This window comes from Chrysemys picta, chromosome 12 (genome assembly GCF_011386835.1).
Source record: "Chrysemys picta bellii isolate R12L10 chromosome 12, ASM1138683v2, whole genome shotgun sequence".
NCBI classification, from domain to species: domain Eukaryota; kingdom Metazoa; phylum Chordata; order Testudines; family Emydidae; genus Chrysemys; species Chrysemys picta.
Window position 1 is genome coordinate 12,466,807 of NC_088802.1, and position 24,823 is coordinate 12,491,629.

At 49.8% G+C, this 24,823-nt stretch overlaps 3 protein-coding genes across 11 annotated transcripts in view; all 3 read left to right on the plus strand.

The window, feature by feature from the left end:
• LOC103305721 (butyrophilin subfamily 1 member A1-like) overlaps window positions 1-24,823 on the plus strand; it is a 281,081-nt gene that overhangs the window by 156,740 nt on the left and 99,518 nt on the right. The window lies entirely within an intron of this gene.
• Window positions 1,251-18,426, plus strand: LOC101946468 (zinc finger protein RFP-like). The gene is made up of 8 exons (XM_065564585.1): window positions 1,251-2,034; window positions 5,939-6,034; window positions 7,191-7,421; window positions 7,735-7,757; window positions 8,497-8,612; window positions 10,708-10,767; window positions 13,136-15,006; window positions 16,339-18,426. Exons 1-7 carry the CDS (start codon window positions 1,579-1,581, stop codon window positions 13,648-13,650), a joined length of 1,497 nt encoding a protein of 498 aa, XP_065420657.1. The 5' UTR covers window positions 1,251-1,578; the 3' UTR covers window positions 13,651-15,006; window positions 16,339-18,426.
• The window catches only part of LOC112061420 (tripartite motif-containing protein 10-like), a 28,470-nt gene continuing 22,227 nt past the window's right edge, over window positions 18,581-24,823 (plus strand). Inside the window, exons 1-2 of one of the 2 annotated variants that reach the window (XM_065564658.1) lie at window positions 18,581-19,046; window positions 19,247-19,582. The gene's annotated coding sequence lies outside the window, so the exon portion shown is untranslated. The remainder of the gene's footprint in view (window positions 19,047-19,246; window positions 19,583-24,823) is intronic. The other variant, XM_065564657.1, reaches the window with a different exon arrangement.

Consider the following 24,823-nt stretch of genomic DNA (forward strand, 5'->3'; position numbering starts at 1 on the left):
CGAGTGGTACTGGTGGTAATACTGGGAAACTGGAGTGTCTAAGGAGATTGCTTGTGAGACTTGCAGTTAGCCAGTGGGGTGAGACTGAAGTCCTCTTAGTCTGGCTGGTTTGGTTTGCCTTAGAGGTGGAAAAAACCCCAGCCTTGGGCTGTAACTGCCCTATTTGAGCAATTTGTCCTGAGATGGCACTCTCAGTTGGGTTCCGCCAGAACCGCATTGTCACACTCATCACAATAGGCGTCAGGATCTTTAACAATATTGGATCCAATTGCTTATGAAGTAACCAGCTGCTTTCCCAGCAGCATCTCCGCCCAGCACACCTTTCCCATCGCAGTTGCAGCTCCTGTTCTGGTTCCAGAAGACCACTTCCAGATTCCCTATTGATTCTGATCTCAGATCCACTCTGCCGCAGTAGAGTCCTGGCTGCGGTGCCCAGCCACAGGAAACAGCAGAATGAAGGTGTGTGACTGATGGCTACAGATCTCCAGCCAGGCATTCTCCAGCAAAACAAGGAGCAGTGCCAGCCTTCCCCTAAAAGAAAATAATTTCAGCTCACACCATCCAGTGGCAAGAATGTAGGAATTCCCCAGTGTACTGCATTAAATAGCTGCAAAATTGTATCCAACTGCATGACAGCCCCTGTAACCAGCCACATCCCTGTAAGCGTTCCCTTCTCACCACAGCTGGATTTCCATTTCTGGTCCCAGGTGGCTGCTCCCCAGACTCTCCCAGGACCCCTCTGTCTGTCCCCAGATCCCCTCCTGCAGCCAGGCTGGACAAGGGGCCTGAGAGCCTTGGAGACAGGAGATCTCTGGTTAGCCCATCCCCTGTACAGCGTAGGAGCCCCAGCGCCAGCTCCCCCCATACCCACTGCCATCTGCAGAGAGCCAGGAGTCCCCGTTAGGGTGACCAGATGTCCCGATTTTATAGGGACAGTCCCGATTTTTGAATCTTTTTCTTCTATAGGTTCCTATTACCCCCCCACACACACACATACACACCCTGTCCCGATTTTTCACATTTGCTGTCTGGTCACCCTAGTCCCCGAGAGCTGGGGAGACAGAAGCAGTAGCCGCCAGGCTAAGAACCGGTGTGACAGCTGCTCTCTTGGCCAGCACTGAACCAGGGACCCCTAGAGCTAAAAGCACAGGCTGCCCCAGCTTATGCTAAATATTCAACCCTTTATAACTGTCACAGCTCCACACACACCCACCAGTGGGTTACACAAGCACCAGAGAGACATGGGTCTTAAGGAGCCTAAAGGCCAGGTAGGAACAGGCAGTAGGAGTCAGCAGCTGTGATTCTCACCCTCCTTGCCAGGCTGCCCCATCAGACCCTTTCACTTTCAGGCAGTGAAACCCCCAGTCGCTCGTTACCCGTTTTTTGACCGAAGTGGCTAGTCCAAAGTTTGGAGCCTTGCAGATGTTTCGGAGGAGTTGGTGTCAATTTGGACTCATCACACTTCATTCAAAGGCTCTTTACAGTGCACAGAAAACAAATCACATGGACCACACCCGGAAAGGAAAAGCCTAATGGTACAAAGTTCAATCAGCCCATTTCTGAGGAGAAGGAAGTGAAATGAAACTCCTCTCTTGTCTCTTTCCTGCACTAGAGGCCATGGCTGCTGCAAATCCAGCAAAAACACTCCAGGATGAACTGACCTGTTCCATCTGTCTGGACTATTTTAAAGATCCGGTGTCTCTAGACTGTGATCACAATTTCTGCCGAGCCTGCATCACCCAGTGCTGGGGAGGATTCGCTACGGCTGTCTCCTGCCCTCAGTGCAGAGAGATCTTTCCCCAAAGGAACCTCAGGCTGAACAGGCAGCTCAGGAATGTTGTGGAAGCAGCCAGAGAACTCAGGTTGCAGACAGGGAGGGAACCAGAACCAGAGAGACTGTGTGAGAAACACAAGGAGCCTCTAAAACTGTTCTGCAAAGAGGACGAAATCCCCATCTGCCTGGTGTGTGACAGATCCAAGCAGCACAGAGATCACACCGTCATTCCTGCAGAGGAAGATGCTGAAGAATTCAAGGTAGGAAATCACCAACTGTTATTTTTATAACCAGACCCTTGGGGAACTCACCTTCCCCCCCCCCCCCCGCCCCCGCATTAGAGTTTCCTTTAGCCCCAGACAGCCACTCAGTGAGCTTCATTGGAGAGGAACGTGGGGTTTCAGGACTAGGTAGGTTTCCCAGCAACTGGGAATCCTCCAAAGGCTCATGCAGGTGAAGTGAGGCCCTCCATAAACGTCCCAAGTCTCACACATTGGAGTGAGGGGGAGTGACGAACCCGCACTCCACCCCTCCTGCTCCCCACCTGAGCACTGAAGGACCCCCCCCCATTCTCTGTCTGCCCTTCCCCACTTCCACCACCTCCCAAAGCTATAAACACCGTGTCCGTGCTCCTCCTCCTCTCCTTGGGGCTGTTCTCTTGGCACACATCCAATGGTGAGCTGGAGCCGGTTTGCACCGGTTCGCGGGATCCGGTTGTTAAATTTAGAAGCCCTTTTAGAACTGGTTGTCCTGCGGGACAACCGGTTCTAAAAGGGCTTTTAAATTTAACAAGCAGTAAAGCTCGGGCAGCTCCCCGGCCCCAGCTCACCTCTACTCTGCCTACGCCTCCTTCCCTGAACACTCCGCCCAGCTTCTCTTCCCCCCTCCCCTGCTTCCCGTGAATCAGCTGTTCATGTGGGAAGCCTGGGAGGGCTGAGAAGCAAGCGTGGCCTGGCTCCAGGCGCTGCCCGGCCCGGTCCAGCCCGGCTCCAGCCACCCAGCCCGGCTGTAGCACCGCCAGCCACCTCCAGGCACTGCGGTAAGGGAGCAGGGAGGGGGTGTTCGATAGAGGGCAGGGGAGTTCAGGGGGGTGGATAGGGGTCAGGGCAGTCAGAGGGCAGGGAACAGGGCAATTGAATGGGGGCAAGGGTCCTGGGGGCGCAGTCAGGAAGGTGCAGGGGTTGGATGGGGTGGCAGGGGGCAGTCAGGGGACAGGGAAGGGGGGTGGATGGGGTAGGGGTCCCGGAGGGGGTGTCAAGGAACATGGGGGGGGGTGAATGGGGCAGGAGTCCCAGGGGGTGGGTGAGGAGGTTGTTAAGATTTTGGCAGCTCATCACTGCACACATCCCCTTCACCCTTTTCCTGCAGAACTCCTCATGCAGACAGGAAAGGACCCTCCCTCATGAGACTGCAGGTGGGGTGGGGCACAGGAGTGGAGCTCCCGACCTGCAAACCCTAGCAGAGTCCGTCTGATAGAATCAGAGTTGGGATTGCAGGAAGCAGGGACTGGGTGGGAGGGGGCAGCAGAGCAATGGGGCACTGTAGCAGGGTCATTGCTTCCAGAGTGTCCCCTCGTGGCCTGGGGTAGTCCTACCTCATTTTCCCTCTGAGGTTCACAGACAGAATCCACAATGGCTTTTCTGTGGCCAGTAACATCCCTGCTCTCCCAGCAGTGATTCCCAGGTCTTCTAGTCTGAAGTTCGGCCTTATCACCCTGAAGAAGATCCATGGCCTCCTCCCTCTGGCCCTCCATAGGCCTCTTTTTTACCTACCCCAGGCCTGGTTGGATTACATGACACCCTCTTCTCCCCCAGTCACTGCTCCTTCTTTTTCCCCACCTGGGGAGGAGAACTGGTTTATCACAGGTGGGGCTGAGACCCCTCTCTCTTTATAGGGTGAGCCCCCCTGTGACCAGCATTGTGCCTCTTCCACGTCTCCTGAGGACACAGGGAGACAGTCCCCATCTTGCAATTTTCACTTTGGAAATTTTCGCCGTCGATTTCAGTGTGGGAACCTTGTGACCATAAAGGTTTCCATGTTGACATTAATAACAATAAGAATTCATAACCAATAGAATGTACTGATTTCTACTGCAGTGGCATCTCCAAGCCCCAGTGAGAGATTAGGGGCCCGTTGTGCCAGGCACTGTACAGACAAGTCAGGCAAAGAGCTGACAGTCACAGTCTAATGAAGACGATATGTAGCATGTGGATAAAGAAAGAACTGGGGCTGGGAGTGGGGGACAATTAAAGAGGGTTGTGTTTGCACACACTGGCAATCATGATAGGTCATCCATATTTCAAAGCTCTCCGTTTTCCATGGTGCAGACTTAGGTGCCTGCACTTTTCTATGGGGAATGTTTTAGGTGATGGAGTGGTAGCAGGCACAAGGGGGGAATCCACGGCCCAGTCTCCCCTCCCTCCTGTGGACTTGGCAAGGACTTCAGAATCAGGGTTAGGGAGTTGAGACCTCCTTGGGTGTTGTTTCCCAAATGGTGGCTTGTGACCCACCAGTGAGTCATGGGAAGTTGTAGAAGGGTTGTGGGCTTGGTGCGGAGGGGCAGCCCTGCGGAGACAGGAGTGGTAGCTCCCGTCCCACAGGGCTGAGTCCAGCTCTCCACAGCGGGAACCTGTGGAAAAATTCCAGCATGAACCTACTTGTCCCATCTGTCTGGAGTATGTCAGAGAACCTGTCACTCTGGAGAGTGGGAATATTTTCTGCCAAACCTGCATCACCCAAAACTGGGAGTAATCAGATATAACCATCTCCTGACTGAGCAATAATTAAGAAAGGCCATTAGGAGGGAAAGATGCCTTGATAAAGGTGGCAGGCCCTGCAGGGAGATGATGTTTTCCACCGGGATTATGAACTCCAGTGCTGCTCCACGAGGGGTCAAACTCTGATGCTCCCGGCCTGCACTAGAGATCACTGTCCTAAACACCGTGTGGACTCCAAGCACCTTCAGTCCTCACACAAAAGGGCTCTAGACAGCGCAAGTTCCATGCCAAATACCGTGGGGATCATAGGCGCCGACTCCATGGGTGCTCCGGGGCTGGAGCACCCAAAGGGAAAAATTAGTGGGTGCTCTGTACCCACTGGCAGCCAAGCTCCCCACCCTGCCCCCCGCCTCCTCCTCTTCCCCTGAGCACGCCGCGTCCCCGCTCCTCCACCTACCTCCCAGCGCCTACCACCTGGCCACCACCAAACAGCTGTAGCAACCTCCTGGAGGGAGGAGCGGGAATGTAGCACACTCAGGAGAGGAGGCGGGGAAGAGGCGGGGCCGGGACGGGGATTTGGGGAAGGAGTTGAATAGGGGCAGAGAGGGGCTGGAGTTGGGGCAGGAATTTTGGGGAAGGGGTTGGAATGGTGGTGGGAGGGGGTGGGGCAGGGGGCAGAGGGGGATCCAGCACCCACCGGCACCATTAGAAGTCGGCACTTATGATGGGGATTAGACTGGGTTGTAGCAAAACTACAAAACCACCCTGGGCGGTGGTGACCAGGGTCAGGCTGAAGAACCAGCCGAAGTGGTTCCATTAATCCTTGCACTGCTCTCCCACACTGCGGCATTTTGAAATCTCTAGAACTCACTGCTTCTGGGAGCTGAGCTGGGAGCTGGGGAACAGGTACCCAGGCAGCCCTGCCTCTGTAAGAGTCCAGGACAGAACTAGGGCAAACCCCAACTGTTCTTGACAACAATGAACACATCTAATGTGGTTTGCCCTAGTGCCCAAACCAATTCTATCCACCCAGTCCAGTCCCCAGGGGTTCAGGGCTGAAATTCAGTGGGAATCAGGTTCTTTTAAGAATCCCAGACCATATTTCAAGCCCTGGAGGTTTCTGGGATTTGTATCACTTTGTTTGTTAAGCCTCCTCAAAACCAGAATATTTCTCAAAGTGAAAGAAAACTCCAAGGATGTGACGCCAGTGTCATGTTGGTATAAATCAATGGGGGGAAAAAGGTCAAACAATTTCAAGGAGTCTGAAAATGAAACACTCCCAGCGTCCATTAATATGACTTCACTTCCTTGGTATCTCTGATATCGTAAACCTACTGGGTTCTCCACTCATCAGTAGAGTGTTTGTTTGTGTTGGAAAAGCTCCCACCCACATTCTCACTCCTAACAATAACAACAACACCACTCAAATCAGTTTGTGTTTCTTCAGGAAAAGGTTCAGGCCCATTTGAAGATGCTGAGGGAAGAGAGAGAAAAGCTCCTGGGATGTAAAGTGAGCAGAGAGAAGAGAAGCCAGGAATATCTGGTAGGTGCCCGTCATTATTAATCTGCATTTATAACCTGCAAGCTGGATGGAGGTGCATTGTGAATCAGAGCAATAATGAGAGGCCAGGGCAATCTAGAGGCCCAATTATGTTTTATCTCAATCAGTTGGGGCAGGTAAAGCAGAAATCCGTTAAGTGGGGAATAATCACAAAGTAAATCAAAATTAGTTGTTTTAGCAGGAACTACTACTTAGGCCTATACCATAAACCAGTGGGTTTCAACCTTTTTGCATTTGATAATTTTGAATTGGGGGTGCAGAGACCTCTTTGGAAATCTATTGTCTGTACGGACCACAGATTGAAACCCACTGCCGTAAACTACTGTAACTATTATTCTTATCTATTGTATATTAACTACTGTTAGCTTAATTACACTCTTTTCATAGGAAACAATTTACATTAATGAAATAACAGAATTTTGACTTAGAAAATCCAGTGCACTAAAACAAGCCCCCGCTGTTACACATTCATACCTCAGTTTCACATCTGAAGAAGTGAGGTTTTTACCCACGAAAGCTTATGCCCAAATAAATCTGTTAGTCTTTAAGGTGCCACCAGACACCTTGTTGTTTCAGTTTCACAGTTTTCATCGTCTGTTAGCTCAGAGTTTGGGGGATGTTCAGTTATATCTTGAGGAATCCTCTTGTGCAATCTTTGTTTACTATTTTGAGTTCCAGTTTAAATAGAGACATGTGTCCCTGGCTGTGAAGACTTGGTTTCATGACTGAACAATTATCCCTTTGCTCATTTCTGGCTTACAGTCCCGTTGTGCTCTGACAATCTCTCCATTTCTGTCATTCACCTTTTATGCCTGAGGGTGTTGTCCAGATGTGTTGTTTTACAGTCCTTAGTATTTTATTATTTTCACCTCCCGCTGCTTTGGATCTCCATCTCCAAGGCCATCAATAACGCGCTGTCCAGACCATGTCAGACATGGGAACGTCCCGTTATGAGATTCTGGGGCCAAATGAAAAGGTGTGAGAAAATCCTCTCTCTAGAAACCACGGGATACTGTTCAGAGTCAGATGACTTAGAATTTGGAAAAAAATTCTCCCTCCTACACACTCAGCACTCTATGAAAGGACCCCCGGCTCCATCCATGTCCCTGACCAGCCCTTTCCCTATTTTCCTTTACAGAGAAATACACAAACCGAGAGGCAGAAGATTGTGTCTGAATTTCAGCAACTGCGGCAGTTCCTGGAGGAACAAGAGCGACTCCTGCTGGCTCAGCTGGAGAAGCTGGACAAGAAGATAGTGAAGATACAGAATGAAAGTGTCAGTAAAGTATCTGCGGAAATTTCCCGTCTCAGTGAGCTGATCAGTGAGCTGGAGGGGAAGTGTCAGAAGCCAGTGAGTGAATTGTTGCAGGTGAGACTGAGTTAGAAATACTCCAGATCCCAACACAGGGACAAGACTGCTCCTAAAACATGGGCACGGGAGTCCAGCAGTCAGAGATCACCGTGTAACTCGATGTGTATTGCAGAGATGTGAATCACTATTATTTTTAAAACATTACAGACACTGTGATGTAAAAGATGGAAAAGCATCATTACCTCAGCAAATGCATGGCTCTGGGGCCAGAGCACAGCCTCTTTCCCCCATAGTTGCTAAATCTCTTCTTTTGGAATTCTAAGTGTGTCAGGTGGGACAGAAATTCCCTCTCTCTATTTCTCTCCTCTAGGATGTCAGAAGCACCTTGAGCAGGTACGTGGCTCTCTCACTCCCCCCCTCACCCTTCGCAATGCTGGGGAAGAGCTTGGAGATGATGTTACCACTGCCTCTCCGCAGGTTTCTACAGCCAAATGTGTGGGGAAGGTCATATTTTGGATACAAATCTCTCTGATCAAATTCATCTTGAGGTTCTCACCCTTTTATAGAAGACTCTGGAATTATCCATTCAGTGGGAAGGACTGCCCTCAAATATACCCTAGCGATGTCACGTCCCTGGGGAACTGGCTGCCTCAGGATTGTGGGGATGGAATATGGGCCTGTCACTGCTGGGGCCATGGTTACCACTAAGCCCAGAGCAGCAATGATCAAGAGTCTTCCCCACCTGAGGACTGTTTGGAGACCTGTGTGGAATGAGCTGGGGAGGGGGAAGTTGGTGTCTCAGTCTAGTTCCTAATGGACAGATTTCTACAGCACTTCACCTGGGAGCCTCCTGTCCCTCAGAGCATGGAGGCCAAGGAGTGAATTGGCCATAGAGACTCAATTCCCCCTTTCTCCCCATAGCTGGTTTCTCCAGGCCAGAGCTGAAGAGTAATAATGGACCTTCTTTGGGAGGGGAGGGGTGCGGGGGAAGGCTTCACTGCCATGGCCTTGCTCTGAGGTTGGGAGAAGAGGAATTCTAATTCTAAAGACCCATGAGAACAGTGATTCACTACCCAGAATGTATAATGAGTCAATAAATGAAATATAACCATGTGGAATTGTTTCTCTCTAGGTCTGTGAAGGGGAAGTTCCAGCAGCCACAGGGGTTTTGTCCTAAGCTAGAATTAAGACTCAGTGATTTCTCCCAGAAAACTTTTGCTCTAATGGAGACTCTGAAGAAGTTCAAAGGTACTTAGAAGGGATTTAGGAGGGGAAATTGGGATGAGCCGGTGACACTGTGGGAATAGAATGGGTCTGGCCAAATTGGCTGATAATTAGATGATGGATCTATTTAATAGTTGGGTGAGAATATCACATACTTGGGGTGCAAGACACTCCAGTTGATTAATCCAAATCTTTATTTGTACCACAAGCCTGCCTTGCCATTGCAATTACTATTAAAGTAAGAAATTACAGACATACCTTATAGAATTACTGGCCAGTTGCCTACTCCTGGGCCACAGGTGGGTCACAGGGAATTTCCTGTGACGTTCAGATTCCTCTTTACAGATCCAAATTATATATTTTAGTTTTTTTCAATCATCTTTGACTGTTACAAATATTAAGTATCTTATATAACTCATACAATAAACATGTACGAACTTTTTAATTGGCAGGGCTTTTGCTATACAAGCTATTTTCATGTTGTTATTCTCTTTTCTGATTGGTTTATTGCCACGGATTATGTATAGGTCACTGTGACCCTGTTCTCTGCATTGGGGTTTTGGACTTTGCTAACTGCTCCTGTGCTGTACATTTTGGGTGTCTGTTGTCTTTAAGCACATTGTGTGGTGAAAACATCTTTGTCCCACACAGGAACTTATGGACACATCACTTAATATCAAGGTCACTTAAGGCAACATTTCCCTTATGTCCAGCAAACTGCTCACCAGGGCAAAGCCAAGTCAGTCAGTACAAACACACAATCTCGGTCTGTCCAAACTTATGTTTAAGAAATGATCCTTGTACCAATTCTCAATACTTAGTATAATAACTAGTGAAAAGCAGACAAATGGAGCAGGGGCCCAGGCATCAGGACGTCTCACGTGAATTCATGATTTACAAAAAGTCACAACGTTCAGTCCCAAATTCCCCAAAATGGCCTAATTTGGGGTACCTGGGTTTCTCTCTCCCAACTAGGGAGCTGCAGGGCAGGTGCTCTGGAGCCATGTAGCCTCCACAGCTGCAGGTGGAGTCAGTGGGAGCTGCAGGTGCCCAACCCCCCTGAGAAACAGGCCCCAGGTGCCTAAAGCTTGGCACCCAAAATCTAGTCCCAGAATTAAAGGCCATTTCTTAAAGCTGGACCCAGCCCATCACTGGGCTCTGGTCCCGTATGCAGCTAGTCTGGGCACATGGGCTGCAGGAAAGGAGAAAGCCCCTCCCCCACGGTGAGGGATCCCTCCAGCCCAGGAGCCTCTTGTGCCTCCTCCACAGCAGCTGCAGGCACAAGGCGTGTTCCTGAGAGGGCTGGGAATGGGGTTGGGGTGGTGAGGGCGGGTGGAAGAGGGAGGGGGTGGGGGAGGGACAGAGGGACGTGGGCAGTGTAAAGCTGGGCCTCTGACACTCTGCACACTGGGCAAGACACACGGGGCCCATTGTCATAGGGATGTAACTCTGGCTGCTTCAGAACTTCCTCAGCCTGTGCCAAGGTCTGCACCGGCCGCTGCAGCCACTGAACAGCAGAGTCACAAATGGCCCCTCCCCTCTCTCCTTTCGCCAGTACCGGGGTGAATCTGGCCCATGGAGCCAACCTTCCCCCTGCCTCAATTTCCACACTGAGAAAGTGATTTTATTATTATTCCTGCTTCTGCCTGTGGTGGACAAGGCCCCGTCGTGCTGCTCTCTGTAGAGACGCAGAGTAAACAAACCCAACAGCTCACAATTAGAGCCAGGATTTCACAAACTCTCAACATCCCGTTAGTGTCAAAGGGACCAAAGTGGGTAAAGAGTCTTTGCAGGCTCTGGGTCTAGGTTACGACAAAAGGCAGTAAGTGAATGAGACAAACCAACTGGAGTCTGAAGGGTGGGAGGGGATGAAGAGGGGAAAAATAAATCTCACTTACAGAGCATCTGTCCTGGGATAGTTATGAGGCTGCAACGATTTTGGCTCCATTGCTGAGAGATGCCTGATTGAGGTTTCAGACCTTTTTATATTAAATACCTGAGTGCTTCTCGGTGTGTTTCTCTGTCATAATTAAATGTCAGTTCTAGGAGTTGAGAGTGGGGATGCTGTTATAAATATGAAAGCCTGAAATCTTGTCTCCTTTCTCCTTCCCCCCTCCAGACACTCTGCCGTCTGCACTAGAGACAAAAACAGGAGGATCCCTAGGAACATTCAGACAGGGTGAGATTGCAGCTGGAGATGGTCTTTAAATTATCAGAAAACATCTTCATGAGATTGTAGCTAAAGTTACCAACCAAACCGACATCGACCATGACACACATGGCCCTAAAAACACCACACTGAACAGTGAGGAGCTCCCATGCTGAACTCACACAAACACTCCTAACACCAACCTTAGTGCTTGGTTCATGCCCACGCTGCTGAACAGAAAAACTCTCCGTGAGCAGCCTGTGAACAAAGCTCTCTGCCCGGAGGCCTGACACATCGCTCTGCTTTACCAGGGCGCAGGGGGTCTCCCCCATTGGGCTTCTCCAACATCCTGCCTTTCCTTTGGGCAGGGCTGGGCTCCCCCATTGGCAGGGCCGGCTCTAGGCACCAGCAAAACAAGCTGGTGCTTGGGGCGGCACATTTTTAGGGGCGGCATGGCTGATTCACGCGCCGCTGCTCCCCCTCCCTCCCAGGCTCTCAAACCTGGGAGGGAGGGGGAGACTCTGAGTGGCCGCGGCTCGCGCGCCGCTTCTTCCCCTCCTTCCTAGGCTTGAGAGCCTGCGGGGAGGAGGCAGGGCTGGGGATTTGGGGAAGGGGTGGAGCTGAGGCGGGGCTGGGAGTGGGGTAAGAAAAAATGGGGCGGGGGGGCGGCCAAAATTGTTTCTGCTTGGGGCGGCAAAAATCCTAGAGCCGGCCCTGCCCATTGGAGCTGCTCCCTGCTTCCTGGATTAGGGAGACGCTCTCCCTGTGAGGCTGTCAGCTCCTCCCTTCTCTCCTGGCTGGGGATGGGGCTACCCCACCCAATGGCACCTCCTACTCTCTGCTCTTAAACAGCTCTTCCCCAATGCTGCACCTTCTTCTCTGATCCCTGGCCTGGGAATGGAGGCTACCGCACTGAATGACATTTCCTTCTCTCTTTTCTTAACTGGCTCTTCCTACCCTGGCCGGGGAGTGGAGGCTGCATTTAGGGGAGGGAGCTTCCCTCTGGGGTTCAAAGCTGGTACCTGCCTCCTCTGCTCCCTCCTCACCAAAACCTTCCTGGCTGTGTCTCTGATGCTGGGAATGGAGCAGCCCCAGCAGAGGGACCAGGGAGCTGAAGCCACAGCAAGCAAATGAAAAACTAATGAAGTGGGTCCCATTACATAGACTGAAGAACTGCAGTGACATCCCTGCTCAGTCTCAGGTGCCCAGGACAGAGGCAGCTCCCTGGGATCCAGGCAGGGCCGGATTAACCTTTTGTGGGCCTGGAGCCAAATATATTTGTGGGCCCCCATGGAGGCAATGGAGCATGGCGTGAGGGGGTTGGTCCCAGAGCGAGGGGCCAGCCAGAGGCAATGAGGCATGGCATGGCAGGGACGGCCCTGCTCTGCCCAATGTGAGGGCACTATTTACAAACCGGCAGTTACCAGACGCACAGTCGCCTGCCTGGCCCTGTGCTGTCACATGCCCCTTCCCCTTGGGGGCAGGCCTACACCACACCACACAGCCCCCCCCCAATACCTCCCAAATCCCTATGGCCAGAGCCCCCCCCCCCCCCGGACCCACTATGCCCAGCACCCCCCCAGACCTACCCACAAATGCACAGCACCCTGCACAACACCACCCCTGCTCACAGCCCCACCACAACTACCCAGCACCCGCCAGAGAACCCCCACCCCCTGGTGCCCAAACACATACAGATCCTCCCCGCCCCTTCACAGACCAGTGCCCACCCATACGCCCCACAGACCCACTCCCCTAAGCCCCGCCTCCTGGCCACACTCACAGGCCTTGCTGGGAGTCGACTGTGTCTGCCGGGCTGAGCCGGCAGCGCAGCCGGGGCTGGTCCCATGGCCGGGAATCGCTCTGGTCCCTCAGGAGTGGTGCGATCAGCCAGGTCAGGACCTGCCCCGGCCGGGGTCCCTCACGATGCACTTGCCTGTAGTGGCCCAGCCAAGCCCCCCACACTGTTCCCCCCACACACACACACCTGGCTGAGATTGGCCAGACTTGTGCACCAGTCCCAGGTGGCTCAGCTCCGGGGAGACAGGTGGGGCCCCACAGGTGGTAGGAAGCAGAGACTGCCCAGAGCCGGAGGTGCACTGGGGTGGGGCCAGGGGGCTGAGAGGTGCCCTCAGCCAGCTGGTGGGCAGGAAGAGAGGAACAAGTGGTGGGCTGGTGAAGCCAGCAGGGTCTTGGGGTGCAGTGCAAGTGGAGCAGACCGGGGCCCCTTCTGAGCATGGGCCTGGCTCCATGGAGTCACTGGCGCCATTGTAAACCTGGCACTGGATCCAGGCCTGTCCCAGCCAGAACAGGGCTGCTGGGGAGTGTGAGAAATGGTCCCAGGCTCCCCCAGGGCCGAGCTCTGCCCCTAATGCTCTGATTCTCTCTTTCTCTCCAGCAAATGTGACTCTGGATCCAGACACGGCTCATCCCCAACTCGTCCTGTCTGAGGATGGGAAAAGTGTGAGACGGCAAGAGACACAACAGCATTTGCCCAACAACCCTGAGAGATTTGACTCTTGGGCCTGTGTGCTGGGCTGTGAGGGATTCACCTCAGGGAGACATTGCTGGGAGGTGAAGGTGGGGGATGGGGAAAGCTGGGCTGTGGGGGTGGCCAGAGAGTCTGTGGGGAGGAAGGGACGGATCAATCATAGCCCTGAGGGCGGGATCTGGGCTGTGGAGCGATGGGAGGGTCAGTTCCGGGCTCTCACCTCCCCGGTGACCCCCCTGCCCCTGAGCCGGGTCCCCAGCAAGATCCGGGTTTGTCTGGACTGTGACCGGGGGCAGGTGACATTTATCGATGCTGGTGATGAGGCCCCGATCTTCACTTTCCTGCCGGGCTCCGTCCCTGGGGAGAGAATCCGGCCCTGGCTCTGGGTGTGGCTGGGATCCCAGCTCCAACTGTGTCCCTGAGCGGGTGTGTGTGTGGAGGGGGAAGGGGGAGGAATATCCCACTGGGGAACCGGAAATCAGTCTTTCTAACCTCACACACCCCAGTCTCTATGACCTTGGAGGACTCCTGTCTACCCAGCTCCTGGCTCCTCATCTCTATGACCTGTGGAAGACCCTCCCCTTCCCTGCAATGTGAAGGATGGGAGGGGGAGGGGGAAGAACCCCTGGGGCTGCAGGAGGAGTAGAGGGGCCCTGGGGGGCTGATATGGGGGCTGGGCAGGGGGCTGAACTAACAGCCGGGCAGGGGACAGGCAGATGTGGGGGTGGCAGGGACACAGCATGAATCAATCAGGGTTTGGGGGGTTGGGGAGAAGCAGCAGCAGGGAGCGTTTTGTACAGATCTGTGTAATTAGATCTCACTGGGGTCTCCCAGCCAGAGCTTCTGCCACAGGGGCCCAAGTCACCTTCCCCTGTAACTACAGGACAGCTGGTAATTGTCACACACGGGTGAGAGGGGGAGATGGATGCAGATTGACAAAAAAAAAATTATATAACCTTAAAAAAATTATCATTGTATCAGTCTCGTGATTTTTTTAAAACTCCTGAGGTTGGCAGCACTGGGGGAGGCAGGGACAGGGTGGGTTTAACCAGAGGGAATTAGAAGAAGGAAGTATAAAAATGTAAATTAAAATAAAACAAGAATAAAGAGAGAGTCTGTGAGAAATGGTGGAAAACAGAAATGAGAAGAGTGACAAGAAAATACCCCTGACAGGGGAACCAGCCGGGGGCAGCAAGAGGAGAAGGGATAAAATCAGGGGAAAGAAGGGAGCAGCCATGGGGGATGATCTGTGACAGGGAGGGGAGGCGAGTGGGAGAAACACAGGAAAATAAACAGGGATCAGAAGTGAGGGTTAGAAAAATGAGTAGAAAAGGACAGTATGAAAGGAAAGGGAACAGGAGAGGGACAGAGATTTATTACATGTTACTGAAAGTGACACTGTAACCAGTGGTGAGCTGGAGCTGGTTCGCACGAACCGGTTGTTAAATTTAGAAGCCGGTTTAGAACTGGTTGTTAAAGGGGTGGGCAATTGGGAGAGGGAGGTTTGTCTGTCATTACACTGACCCACGGGCCACATCCAGCCCGCGGGACCGTCCTGTCCAGCCCACCTGAGCTCCCGGCTGGGGAGGCTACCCCGGCCCCTCCCCCGTCTTCCCCCCTCTCGCAGAGCCTCAGTGTGCCACGCCGCCGGTGCCAGCGCTCTGGATCGCTCTGGGCAGCTCTGCAGCTCCTGCCACTTTGAGCGGCATGGTACGGGAGTGGGGCTGCCAGCTCCAGCGGGCCGCGTGGCATCCATACACGCTGCCCTGAGAAACATGGTAAGGGGTCCGGGCTGGGGCTGGGAGGAGGGGTTGGATAAGGGGCAGGGAGCGGTTGGAGGGAGTAGAGGTTCGGGGGGGCAGTCAGGGGATGGGGAACGGAGGGGGTTGGGTAGGTGTGGGAGTTCCAGGGGTCTGTTGGGGTAGTGGTGGATGGGGGGTCGGGGCAATCAGGGGACAGAGAGTGGGGTGAGTTGGGTTGGGGGAGTCTTGGGGGGCAGTTAGGGTGGGTGGTCTTGGGAGGGGGTGGTCAGGGGACAAGGAGCAGGGGGGTTGATGGGTTGCGGGTTCTGAGGGGGGAAGTCAGTGGCAGGATGTGGGTGGGGTCCTATGGGGGAGACAGGCTGTTTTGGGAGGCACAGCCTTCCCTACCCGGCCCCCAATACAATTTTGCAACCCTGATGTGCAGGGTTGGCTTTAGGAAGTGCGGGACCCGATTCAAATAGTTTCGATGGGGCCCCAGCAGAGATGACTTAAAAAAACACACGGAAAAAAACACATGGGGCTTGTACTCACCGAGCGGCGTTCCGAGTCTTCGGCAGCACTTCGGCAGCGGGCCCTTCACTTGCTCCGGGTCTTCGGCACTGAAGGACATGCCGCCGAAGTGCTGCCAAAGACTCGGTAGGGAACCGGTTGTTAAGATATTGGCAGCTCATCACTGACTGTAACTCATTAATTCCCTATATTAATTCCTGGACGACTGTACTGTTGTTGTGCCATTAAGAAAACTGTTCTCAGTAGCTGGGAATCTCCTTTCCATGCTGTGGTTATTAAGGTTCCTTCTCTGCTCCATTTACTTACCACCTTTAATTACTTACTGTAAATAAAAAATTACAAACATTTCTTCTATTTGTCCCACTTTACTGTCCCAGCTGCAGTTGTTAAGGGCAGAGTCCTGGAATTTGCTTCCTGACCTGCTTGTGTCCCCCCAGCGCTCACAAGAAATATTGTGCCCCTAGGATGTGCCCCTTGGGGGTTACTGGGATGTGTCACTCTCCAGCCTGTGCTCTGTCTCTGTCCTGTGCACACCCATGCCAATAAGGAATTGCTCATTACTGGATTCAGAGTCAGTTGTTCATCCCGTAATGACTTCAATGATTATCTTCTTCCTGCTTTTTCTGAATATAATTAACTAAATGGCAAACCCCCCCCCCCCCAAAACCCACCCCCACCACCAACAACAAAGGCCCTTTTGTTAACAAAAAGTTCCAGTTTCCCGCACACTTGCGGTGCAGCAGGACTGGGGCTGTTTCTTTAAGAGAAGACTCGAACCTCCCCACGTGACAGGGTTTGGAATGAGGCAATTGACAGTGTTACTTTCACTTTCCCCAGGCGAACGCTGCGAGCCGAGCGCAGGTTTATCAATTCGGAACAAAACCACGTTTCTTTTAACACCGTTCTACGGAAAAGCCATGAGACAAAACTGCAGCTCTTTGATCGCCAGAATTAGATAAGCAACCGTGAAAAACGGGAACAGCCAATGAACGTGTAACTGTCCCAGCTAGAGGAATGAAGTCTGACCACACCCGGCAGATTTTAAATATTTCAGAAAAACTATTTATAACGTGTAATACAGAATACTTAATGCTTGGACAGTTTTTTCTAAACCCAAGGAGTAAATAGTCTTGTGATAATTTGTTTCTCTCTTTATGGGAACTTTACAGTACATCTGAAGAAGTGAGGTTTTTACCCATGAAAGCTTATGCCCAAATAAATCTGTTAGTCTTTAAGGTGCCAGCAGACTCCTTGTTGTTTCTACAGTACATCTACATTCAAAGTGATGTATTGTCAAATACATTGCAGACTGTTTTCATAACAATATAACATGAGACTTTTACAGCTTGTTGAATTAATCATTTCTTTCTTTTGCTGAATTTTATTCAAAAACAATGTGCCCAATACTGTTCTTGGGGGAGATTTGAAACAAATAACTGCCTATATTTTGAATACAGAAAATTTACTGCACCAAACCTAGCGGCCATCAGTCTTGTTTTCGGTCTGTGCTGTCATTGCAGTTTTCTGCCTCTTGACTGTGGTGGGTGAATCCTTTTGTTTTTGTAAAAAATAAAATTATGCTCAGAATCAATCAAAACAGAAAACTGCCTCCTTTTCTCCTTCTGAACTCGGTGGGAAGTAAGCATGTGCCTAAAGTTGATCCTGTGTTCAAGAGTGTCACTGAGTAGGGACTTCAGGTCGTACTAAAAAAGGGAAATTTATACATTGTGTAACAGATTATCTCCTCCTGTGTGAAAAGCCGTTTAAGGGGCGATACCATGAAGAAACCTATAGGAGTACAGCTATTTTAAAATGGCAGTATTGTTGCGAAATTATGTTTTTGTTTTGTTTAAAACAATTTGCTTATTTTTCAAAATTTAATCATGTATTATTGAATAAAAATAGATTTTAGTTTTTCTTTTTTCAGTTTTCATTTTTGCTCCCTTTTCTCCTTTGAGACAGGATAAGGCATGGGCGAATAAAATGTTTTTATTCCATTTGATTAAGGTTTCTCATTTTGAATCAATTTGAAATATTTTTTTTCATTTAGCATCATTTCATTGAAAAATTAGAAACACTAAAATAATAGGATAAAATCAGTTTTTTAAAAAAGTCTAAAAGACATTTTCTATTGAAAAAATCATTTTTGTTTAAACATTTTTGGCCACCTGCAATGTTATCACTCATAATTTTTTTGTGATTTTTATTTTAAGTCTCACAGCATTTGGTAATTTTCTGTAAGCCCAGCCTAATGCTCTAGTTATGAGTTTATGTGAGAATCTGATTTAATTTAAAGTAAAAATAAATGTCTAGCTTTTATGGTTGCAGGGGAAAGTTTAAGATTATGACCTGAGTGGACACTCAGGGCTCAGAAACCAAATGGCAAAAAATAGGAACTCAAAATGAATTTTTTTAAAATAAGTGATTGACTTAAATTCAATATATTTTTTTACCCAATTGTGATTTTTTTTTTCAATTATGTGTGTGCATGGGGGGCAGAGAGGGGAGGATTTTTGGATTGATTTTCTTCATGAGTTGGGGAATAGCTTTCCTTCCAATGCAGCCACTGCCTCTCCTCTCTCTGGCCTGGGGAGGGGCTACCTCACACAATGCCACCTCCTCCTCCTTAGCCTTTGGCCTGGAGCGGCTCCTCCCCAAAGCCCAGCCCTCTCAGACGTCCCAAGAGGCCTGGGCCATTTCCAGCTTCTGAGGCCCCTAGCCATAATAAAAAGATTTTGTCAGCCGACGAGTATGGAAAGCATGATTATCAGCATCCTGTGGAATGTTACTTGGAATTTCAAAACAACTAATTTTGAAGAAAAAAGAACAGGAGTACTTGTGGCACCTTAGACGGTTCTTTTTGCGGATCCAGACTAACACGGCTGCTACTCTGAAATTTGAAGAAAGTTGCAAAACTTATCAAATTCCAAAAAATTAACAGGAGGACTTGTGGCACCTTAGAGACTAACAAATTTATTAGAGCATAAGCTTTCGTGGACTACAGCCCACTTCTTCGGATGCATATAGAATGGAACAAAAAATTAACAATTGTCTACATTTGAGGCCCAAGCCATATGGCCCTCCTGCTCCCCCCCCTCCCCCCGATTGGCCCTGCCAATGCCACATCTTCTCCTTTTCACCCAGGACAAGGCAGGGAGGACCAACTGGGGGGAGGGGGATTCCCAGGTGGGTTAAATCTGTTCCTGGTCTCCTCTCAACCCCCCTTCTGCAGATTCAGTCTCTTTCCTCCATTTCTCTCTACTGATTGGTTTCTGGGAGTGAAACTGAGGAATCGGTTAGGTGCCCAGGAGCTCCCTGGGATCCAGGACTGTCCCAGCTAGAACAGGGCTGCTGGGGAGTGTGAGAAATGGTCCAAGCCTCCCCCAGGCCTGAGCTCTGCCCCTAACGCTCTGATTCTCTCTCTCCACCCTAGTGAATGTGACTCTGGATCCAGACACGGCTTATCTCGTTCCTAATTATCCACAGGATGACACTGTCATTTAAAAAATGATGTTCACTCTAAACTCCAGGTTAGCCATGCAAAGGTATTATTATTACTATTCCTAATTATCCATAGGAGAATTTTATATTCTGATGAGAAAATGTAAAATAATTATTATTATTTCTGACATTTACTATAGTTTGCAAGAAAACAAGAACAAGAGTTTCTTCAAAATCATTATTGTATTCAGGTAATTTGCGGAACCTGGATATTTTCACTGCTGATCTGACACTTGTATTTTAGCAGGAATGTGGCTGTTTCTTTAAGAGGAGACTAATCTGCCCATATCAGAACAGTGGAAATGATGACAACCCCTCATTTCCTCTAGTACTTGCAGTTTCAAACTCAGCAGCGCTCAGCTGAAAGAGAAAACCACATTTATCAGTTTGGAGGAAAAAGGATTTCTTAAAAAGCCTGTAAGGAAAGGCTACTATACAACCCTGCAGCTATTTTACAGCTAGACATAGCTGTGCAAATGGATACAACGGAATGATCTTTAGAATATAAACCATCCATAACCGGATGAGGATTTTGGAAGGCCAGGCCACACCCTAAAGATCATAAAACGTCTCAAATCAGGTAAGTGAACTTTGACTGCTCAAAAGACATTGAACTAATGACAGCCCTTGATTTTTTTGCACAGATGGTTAATAATACAAAGATTTGGTAATCCTATGAGAATTTGTTTTACTTTTTAAGGAGATACAACATTACACGGACGTACAAAATGATATACATTCAAACTACATTTCAGATCACTTTCCTAGCACTATAACGCCACTTTTACTCCACTTTGACTTAGCAATTCATTTATATTCTTATTGTGCTTTATTGAAGAATCCTGGGCCAGATCCTGCATTCAGTGGAGGCAATGGAAAAGTTGTAACAAAATAACTTCCTCTCTTTAGAAGGCTGAAAGAAACGTACAGCTGCAAACCCAACCGCCATTAGTATCGTTTCCTGCCTCTTGTCACTAATCTTCTTGATTTTTCTTGGGGTGGAGGGCGGTGCACTGAATTCTCTTGATCTAATATTTTCCAGGGGAAAAAAACCAATTATATACAAACTGAAACAGAAAAGTGCATCCTTTACTCATTTTAAAATCAGTGGGAATTAAGGATGTGCCTGAAGTCAAGCACTTGTTTAAGTGTGTTGTTGAATAGGGATGGGGACTTAATTTCTGAACTGGGGCCAGAATCGTCAATGTATTTACACAAGGTGGGCATGTCTACATGGAATTCAACTTGGTATGGGTTTTCTGTATCTGTGTTACCTAATCTGCAACGGTTGAGTGATCATTTCATTAAACACAAGGGCCTGGATGCACAAATGCAGTTGAACGTTGTCAGGACTGACCTTTGGGAAAATGGCGCCCTGGGTGAACTTCTATTTTCATACTTCCTTCAACACCCCTGGTCCCTATAGTCTCCCTGGTCTCTCCCCCCCAATACACACATCACTTCTGGGCCCCACTGCCTCCCCCCAGTGCTTAATTTGTATTGAAAGAGGTGCCAGAGCTCAGCCCCAGAAGAAATGAGGCACTGGTTTAGCAGCCCGGATAGTGGGTTGCATCTTGCCAGAGCCCACGGCCCTTCTGCAGCCCTCTGGCCACTGGGGCTCCATTTTAGTTTTCTGGGGGCGAGAGACAACTTTAACCATGTTTCCAGGGGCTGCTTAGGCACTTGAAAACTCTAGAATTTTTTGCACATAATAATTTAGGAATTAGCTGACAGGAACACTGGATCTAATTCCTATACAAAGAAAGATTTTAAAAAAAATATAGAAACTCCAATTGAAGCCACATTTTAAGTTTCTATGTAAACGTAGAACAATCAGGAGTTAATACAGCAAGATATTCCCAATCCCCAAATTTGAGGCATCAATTCTTGAGATTTAACACAGTATCAGAAACACAAATTTGATACTTTGTACACTATCTTTAGTAGAGATAAATAAAAACCAGGAAAATCTGCTTACATTTTCTAACAGACACTCTACATTACTGCCATTATCTATTCTATTGTAGTGAATTGTTTTTCACTAAAACGTATTTACTTAGTTTTAACATATGTCATTAAGGGGTTTTACTCTTTTATGAAGAATGGGGGAATTTATTTTTCTAATTATTTTGGCATTTATGTTTGCCGATTACAATCATGTACATGGCTCACTAACATTTGACTCCATCATTGCTATTAGCATCAGACTTGGAATGGCATTTATTTTGAACAAATTTTAACTTAGTTTACAGATACAACTAAAAATACAACTTGAAAATATGCAACCTTCATCTGCAGTGTCTAAAGTTATGTGTTTAGCTAATTTCTTTTTTTAAAAACTAGCATTGCTAAGGGGAGTACAAGCTAAATTTACATTCTAGAAGGATACTAGTATGTGATTGTATCACCTTAAATAATGAATGACAAACCACAGTCTGATAATAAAAGTAATAGAATTACTCCAGCCAGCACAGGTTAGGTAATTTAGAACTCACTACACAAGAATTAAATTTAAGCTTAGGAAAAATTTAATTATGAAATGCACAGACCAGTCAAAACACTGAAATATCTGCTCTGTGATCCTTAACCAACCTTGAAAGAATAAAATTACAGAGAATATATGTGCACTGCACATTTCGACAGGAAGTACCAAGAAGTAACAACAACACAAACAATACAAGTGTGTGTTGTGGGAGGAGAAAGAGACAGGGCATGAGGGACAGTGTGAGAGACAGCGCGCTGTCTCTTTAAGCAGAGCACTCACTGGTCTGAAGGCTTGTTCAGTCCAGCAGCAGTGGCCAGCAGCTCCCATTCCTGACCCTGAGGCAGCAGCACAGACGCCTGTCCCCCCAGCCCACCCCAGCTCAGCAAAGACTGGGTACACAAGCAGGGGGTGGGGACACCCCTGACATCAACCCCCATCCCCTGCTCTGCACAGCAGACAGGAAGCTCCCAGAAGCAGCTTGGCCAGGGGCAGCTCCAAGCTGGGCAATGGGAGGGGGCAGGAGTCTCCCAGCCCACCCACCTAGGGTTGCCAATGTTCTAACCACAGAAAACTTTACCCCCTTACCCCACCCCCTTCCCTGCCCCTGCCCTGTGGCCTCACTCCTGCCACCCCTTCTCCGAGGATCCCCCAACCACTCCATCCCCCCTCCCTTCGTTGCTTGCTCTCCCCCACCCTCACCAGGCTGGATCAGGGGGTTGGGGTGCAGGAGGTCGTAAGAGCTCTGGCTGGGGGTGTAGGCTCCAGGGGGGGCCATAAACAAGGGATTCAGGGTGCAGGAGGGGGCTCCAGGCTGGGGCAGGAGGACTCTGGGGTGGGGCCAGAGCTGAGAGGTTTGGGATGTAGGAGGCGCCTCCAGGCTGAGGCCGAGGGGGTTGGAGAGCAGGGTGGGAGGAGTTGCAGGCTCTGGGGTTGGAAATGACTGCTTAGGAAGGAGTACTGTGGAAAGGGATCCGGGGGTCATAGTGGATCACAAGCTAAATATGAGTCAACAGTGTAACGCTGTTGGGGAAAAAAACCAAACATCGTGAGAAGTAATTCTTCTGCTCTACTGCACACTGATTAGGCCTCAACTGGAGTATTGTGTCCTGTTCTGGGTGCCACATTTCAGGAAAGATGAGGACAAATTGGAAAAAGTCCAGAGAAGAGTAACAAAAATGATTAAAGTTCTAGAAAACATGACCTATTATGAGGGAAGATTGTTTAGTCTGGAAAAGAGAAGACTGAGAGGGGACATAACAGTTTTCAAGTACCTAAAAGGTTGTTACAAGGAGGAGGGAGGTAAGTTGTTCTCATTAACCTCTGAGGATAGGACAAGAAGCAAAGGGCTTAAATTGCAGCAAGGGGGGGTTAGGTTGAACATTAGGAAAAACTTCCTAACTGCCAGGGTGGTTAAGCACTGGAATAAATGGCCTAGGGAGGTTGTGGAATCTCCTTCACTGGAGATTTTTAAGAACAGGTTAGACAAATGCCTGCCAGGGATGGTCTAGATAATACTTAGTCCTCCCATGAGTGCAGGGGACTAGACTAGATGACCTCTCAAGGTCCCTTCAGGTCCTATGATTTTGTGATTCTATGAGGGGTTTGGGGTGCAGAAGGGGGCTCTGGTCTGGAGCACCGTGTATAAAAGTTAGGCACTGACAAAATCATTATGATCTTCAAAGTCCAAATTAGGTGCCTAAACTCCTATTTAAAAAAAAAAAAAGGAAAAAAGAATGAGGCGAGAGAGGGCCCTGGGGTACATCTACACAGTCCATGGCTCTGAGCCTCCCAGGCTGGGTCGACAAACTGGAGCTTGCATTAGTGCTTGAAAACAGCTCGGTAGGCAGCATGTTGAAGTTGGGGGGACTTGAAGCAGAGGGGTCCCACATCTCTGGGGAGTGTCCTAAGTCCTGGGATAAGAGTTATGAGGGAGCTCCTCCTCTTTCCCTCTCTTCTTAGCTTCCCCCTGCCCCCAGGTGTTTTGTGTGAACTTGCCTGCAAGGCCTGATCCTTTAGGCATACTCAGAGGATGCTACCAGACTGGGCCCCACCCACTGGCGGTGGGTAGGCTGAGTTTCCCCAAATGGCCAGGAATGGTCTCGCCCACACTCCACCTTCCAGGGCCCTGCTTCGGCAGAGCCGCTGGGCTCCAGGGGCTCAGGGTGGGAGCTGCAGCACCGTCGCTTGCCCCAGCATATGGGGGGCTGCTGTAGGCACCAGCCAACCTGAGATGGGGGTTGGCAGCTGGGTAGGGGGGTGGCTCCAGGGTCCCAGAAGTGGCGGGACTTTGGCCTGAAGGGGTGGGACTGGGGTAGCCTCCCCCAGCCCAGAGGGTCACGAGCTGCCCATGGCCCCACCCATGACTTAGGTGGCCGAATGCCCGTCTTTCCCGAGTTTATGAATCAGTCTGGAACTTAGTCTGGATGCCAGGAGGGAGACAGCAGAGCAGGTGCCGAGAGCTCAAACTATAGGTGCTGAGGGAACTTTTATTACAACAGCATAGGCACTGAGTCAGGAGTGCCGGAGCCTGTGCGGAAGTGGGGGCGCCACCAGCACCAGAACCCTGGCTCCATCACCTGCCCCTCCTCCTCCCCCTGAGGTGCCACCCACGCTGGAAGCCAGAGCTGGGCAGTGGTAAGAGCCACCCTGAGAGTCTGAGCTTCTGTGGGGAGCCCCAGACACACTGTTACCTGCACAAAATTCTCTGTTACTCACACACTCTAGGGACACCCACTGGTTCCTAGGGCTCAGGCGTAACCTTCTACTCCGCAGGTGTGCGGTGTCTTTTACCAGTGAAAGAGCCTTATATATCCTACATATCCTCTATTTATTAACAATCACCAAAACAGATTGTACACGCTAAGCATACAATGCTCCCCACTCCCAATAAGACAGATAAACTTTTCTTGATGGCCGGTCAGGATCAGGTCCATCTGGGGGACTCCAGTTTCTGCACAGGGTCATTGGCAGAGTGTTGAGGTCTGGCAGCTCTGATCTTTGGGGCTGTGTCCTGGAGTTGGTTCCCAAAGACCTTCCTTTTGGACCCCAATTTATATAGTGAAACTTGAGTCCTGCTTAGCTATACCTTAACCCAGTGGTCCCCAACCTTTCTGTTGCAATAGCATATTCATGTTCCCTGAAGAGTGTGGTGGATGCCAGACGACCAGCCGCCAAAATGCCATAGAGAAGCGGCGTCATCAAGAAGCGTCACTGCCGAAACGCCGCCGAGAAGCAGCTCGCTTCTTGGCATTGCCACATTTCGGCGTCTGGTTGTCTGGCGGCCACGCTCCTCGGCAGCGGGTTGTCCGGTGGAAGTGCTCCCTTGTCAGTAGGCAG

Excerpts from the sequence above, each read along its gene's own strand:
- LOC101946468 (XM_065564585.1), top strand. The coding sequence starts at position 1,579 with ATGAAACTCCTCTCTTGTCTCTTTCCTGCACTAGAGGCCATGGCTGCT. Across the intron at positions 2,035-5,938 it reads AAGATGCTGAAGAATTCAAG|GAAAAGGTTCAGGCCCATTT; the intron begins GTAGGAAATCAC and ends GTGTTTCTTCAG. Across the intron at positions 7,758-8,496 it reads GTCAGAAGCACCTTGAGCAG|GTCTGTGAAGGGGAAGTTCC; the intron begins GTACGTGGCTCT and ends GTTTCTCTCTAG.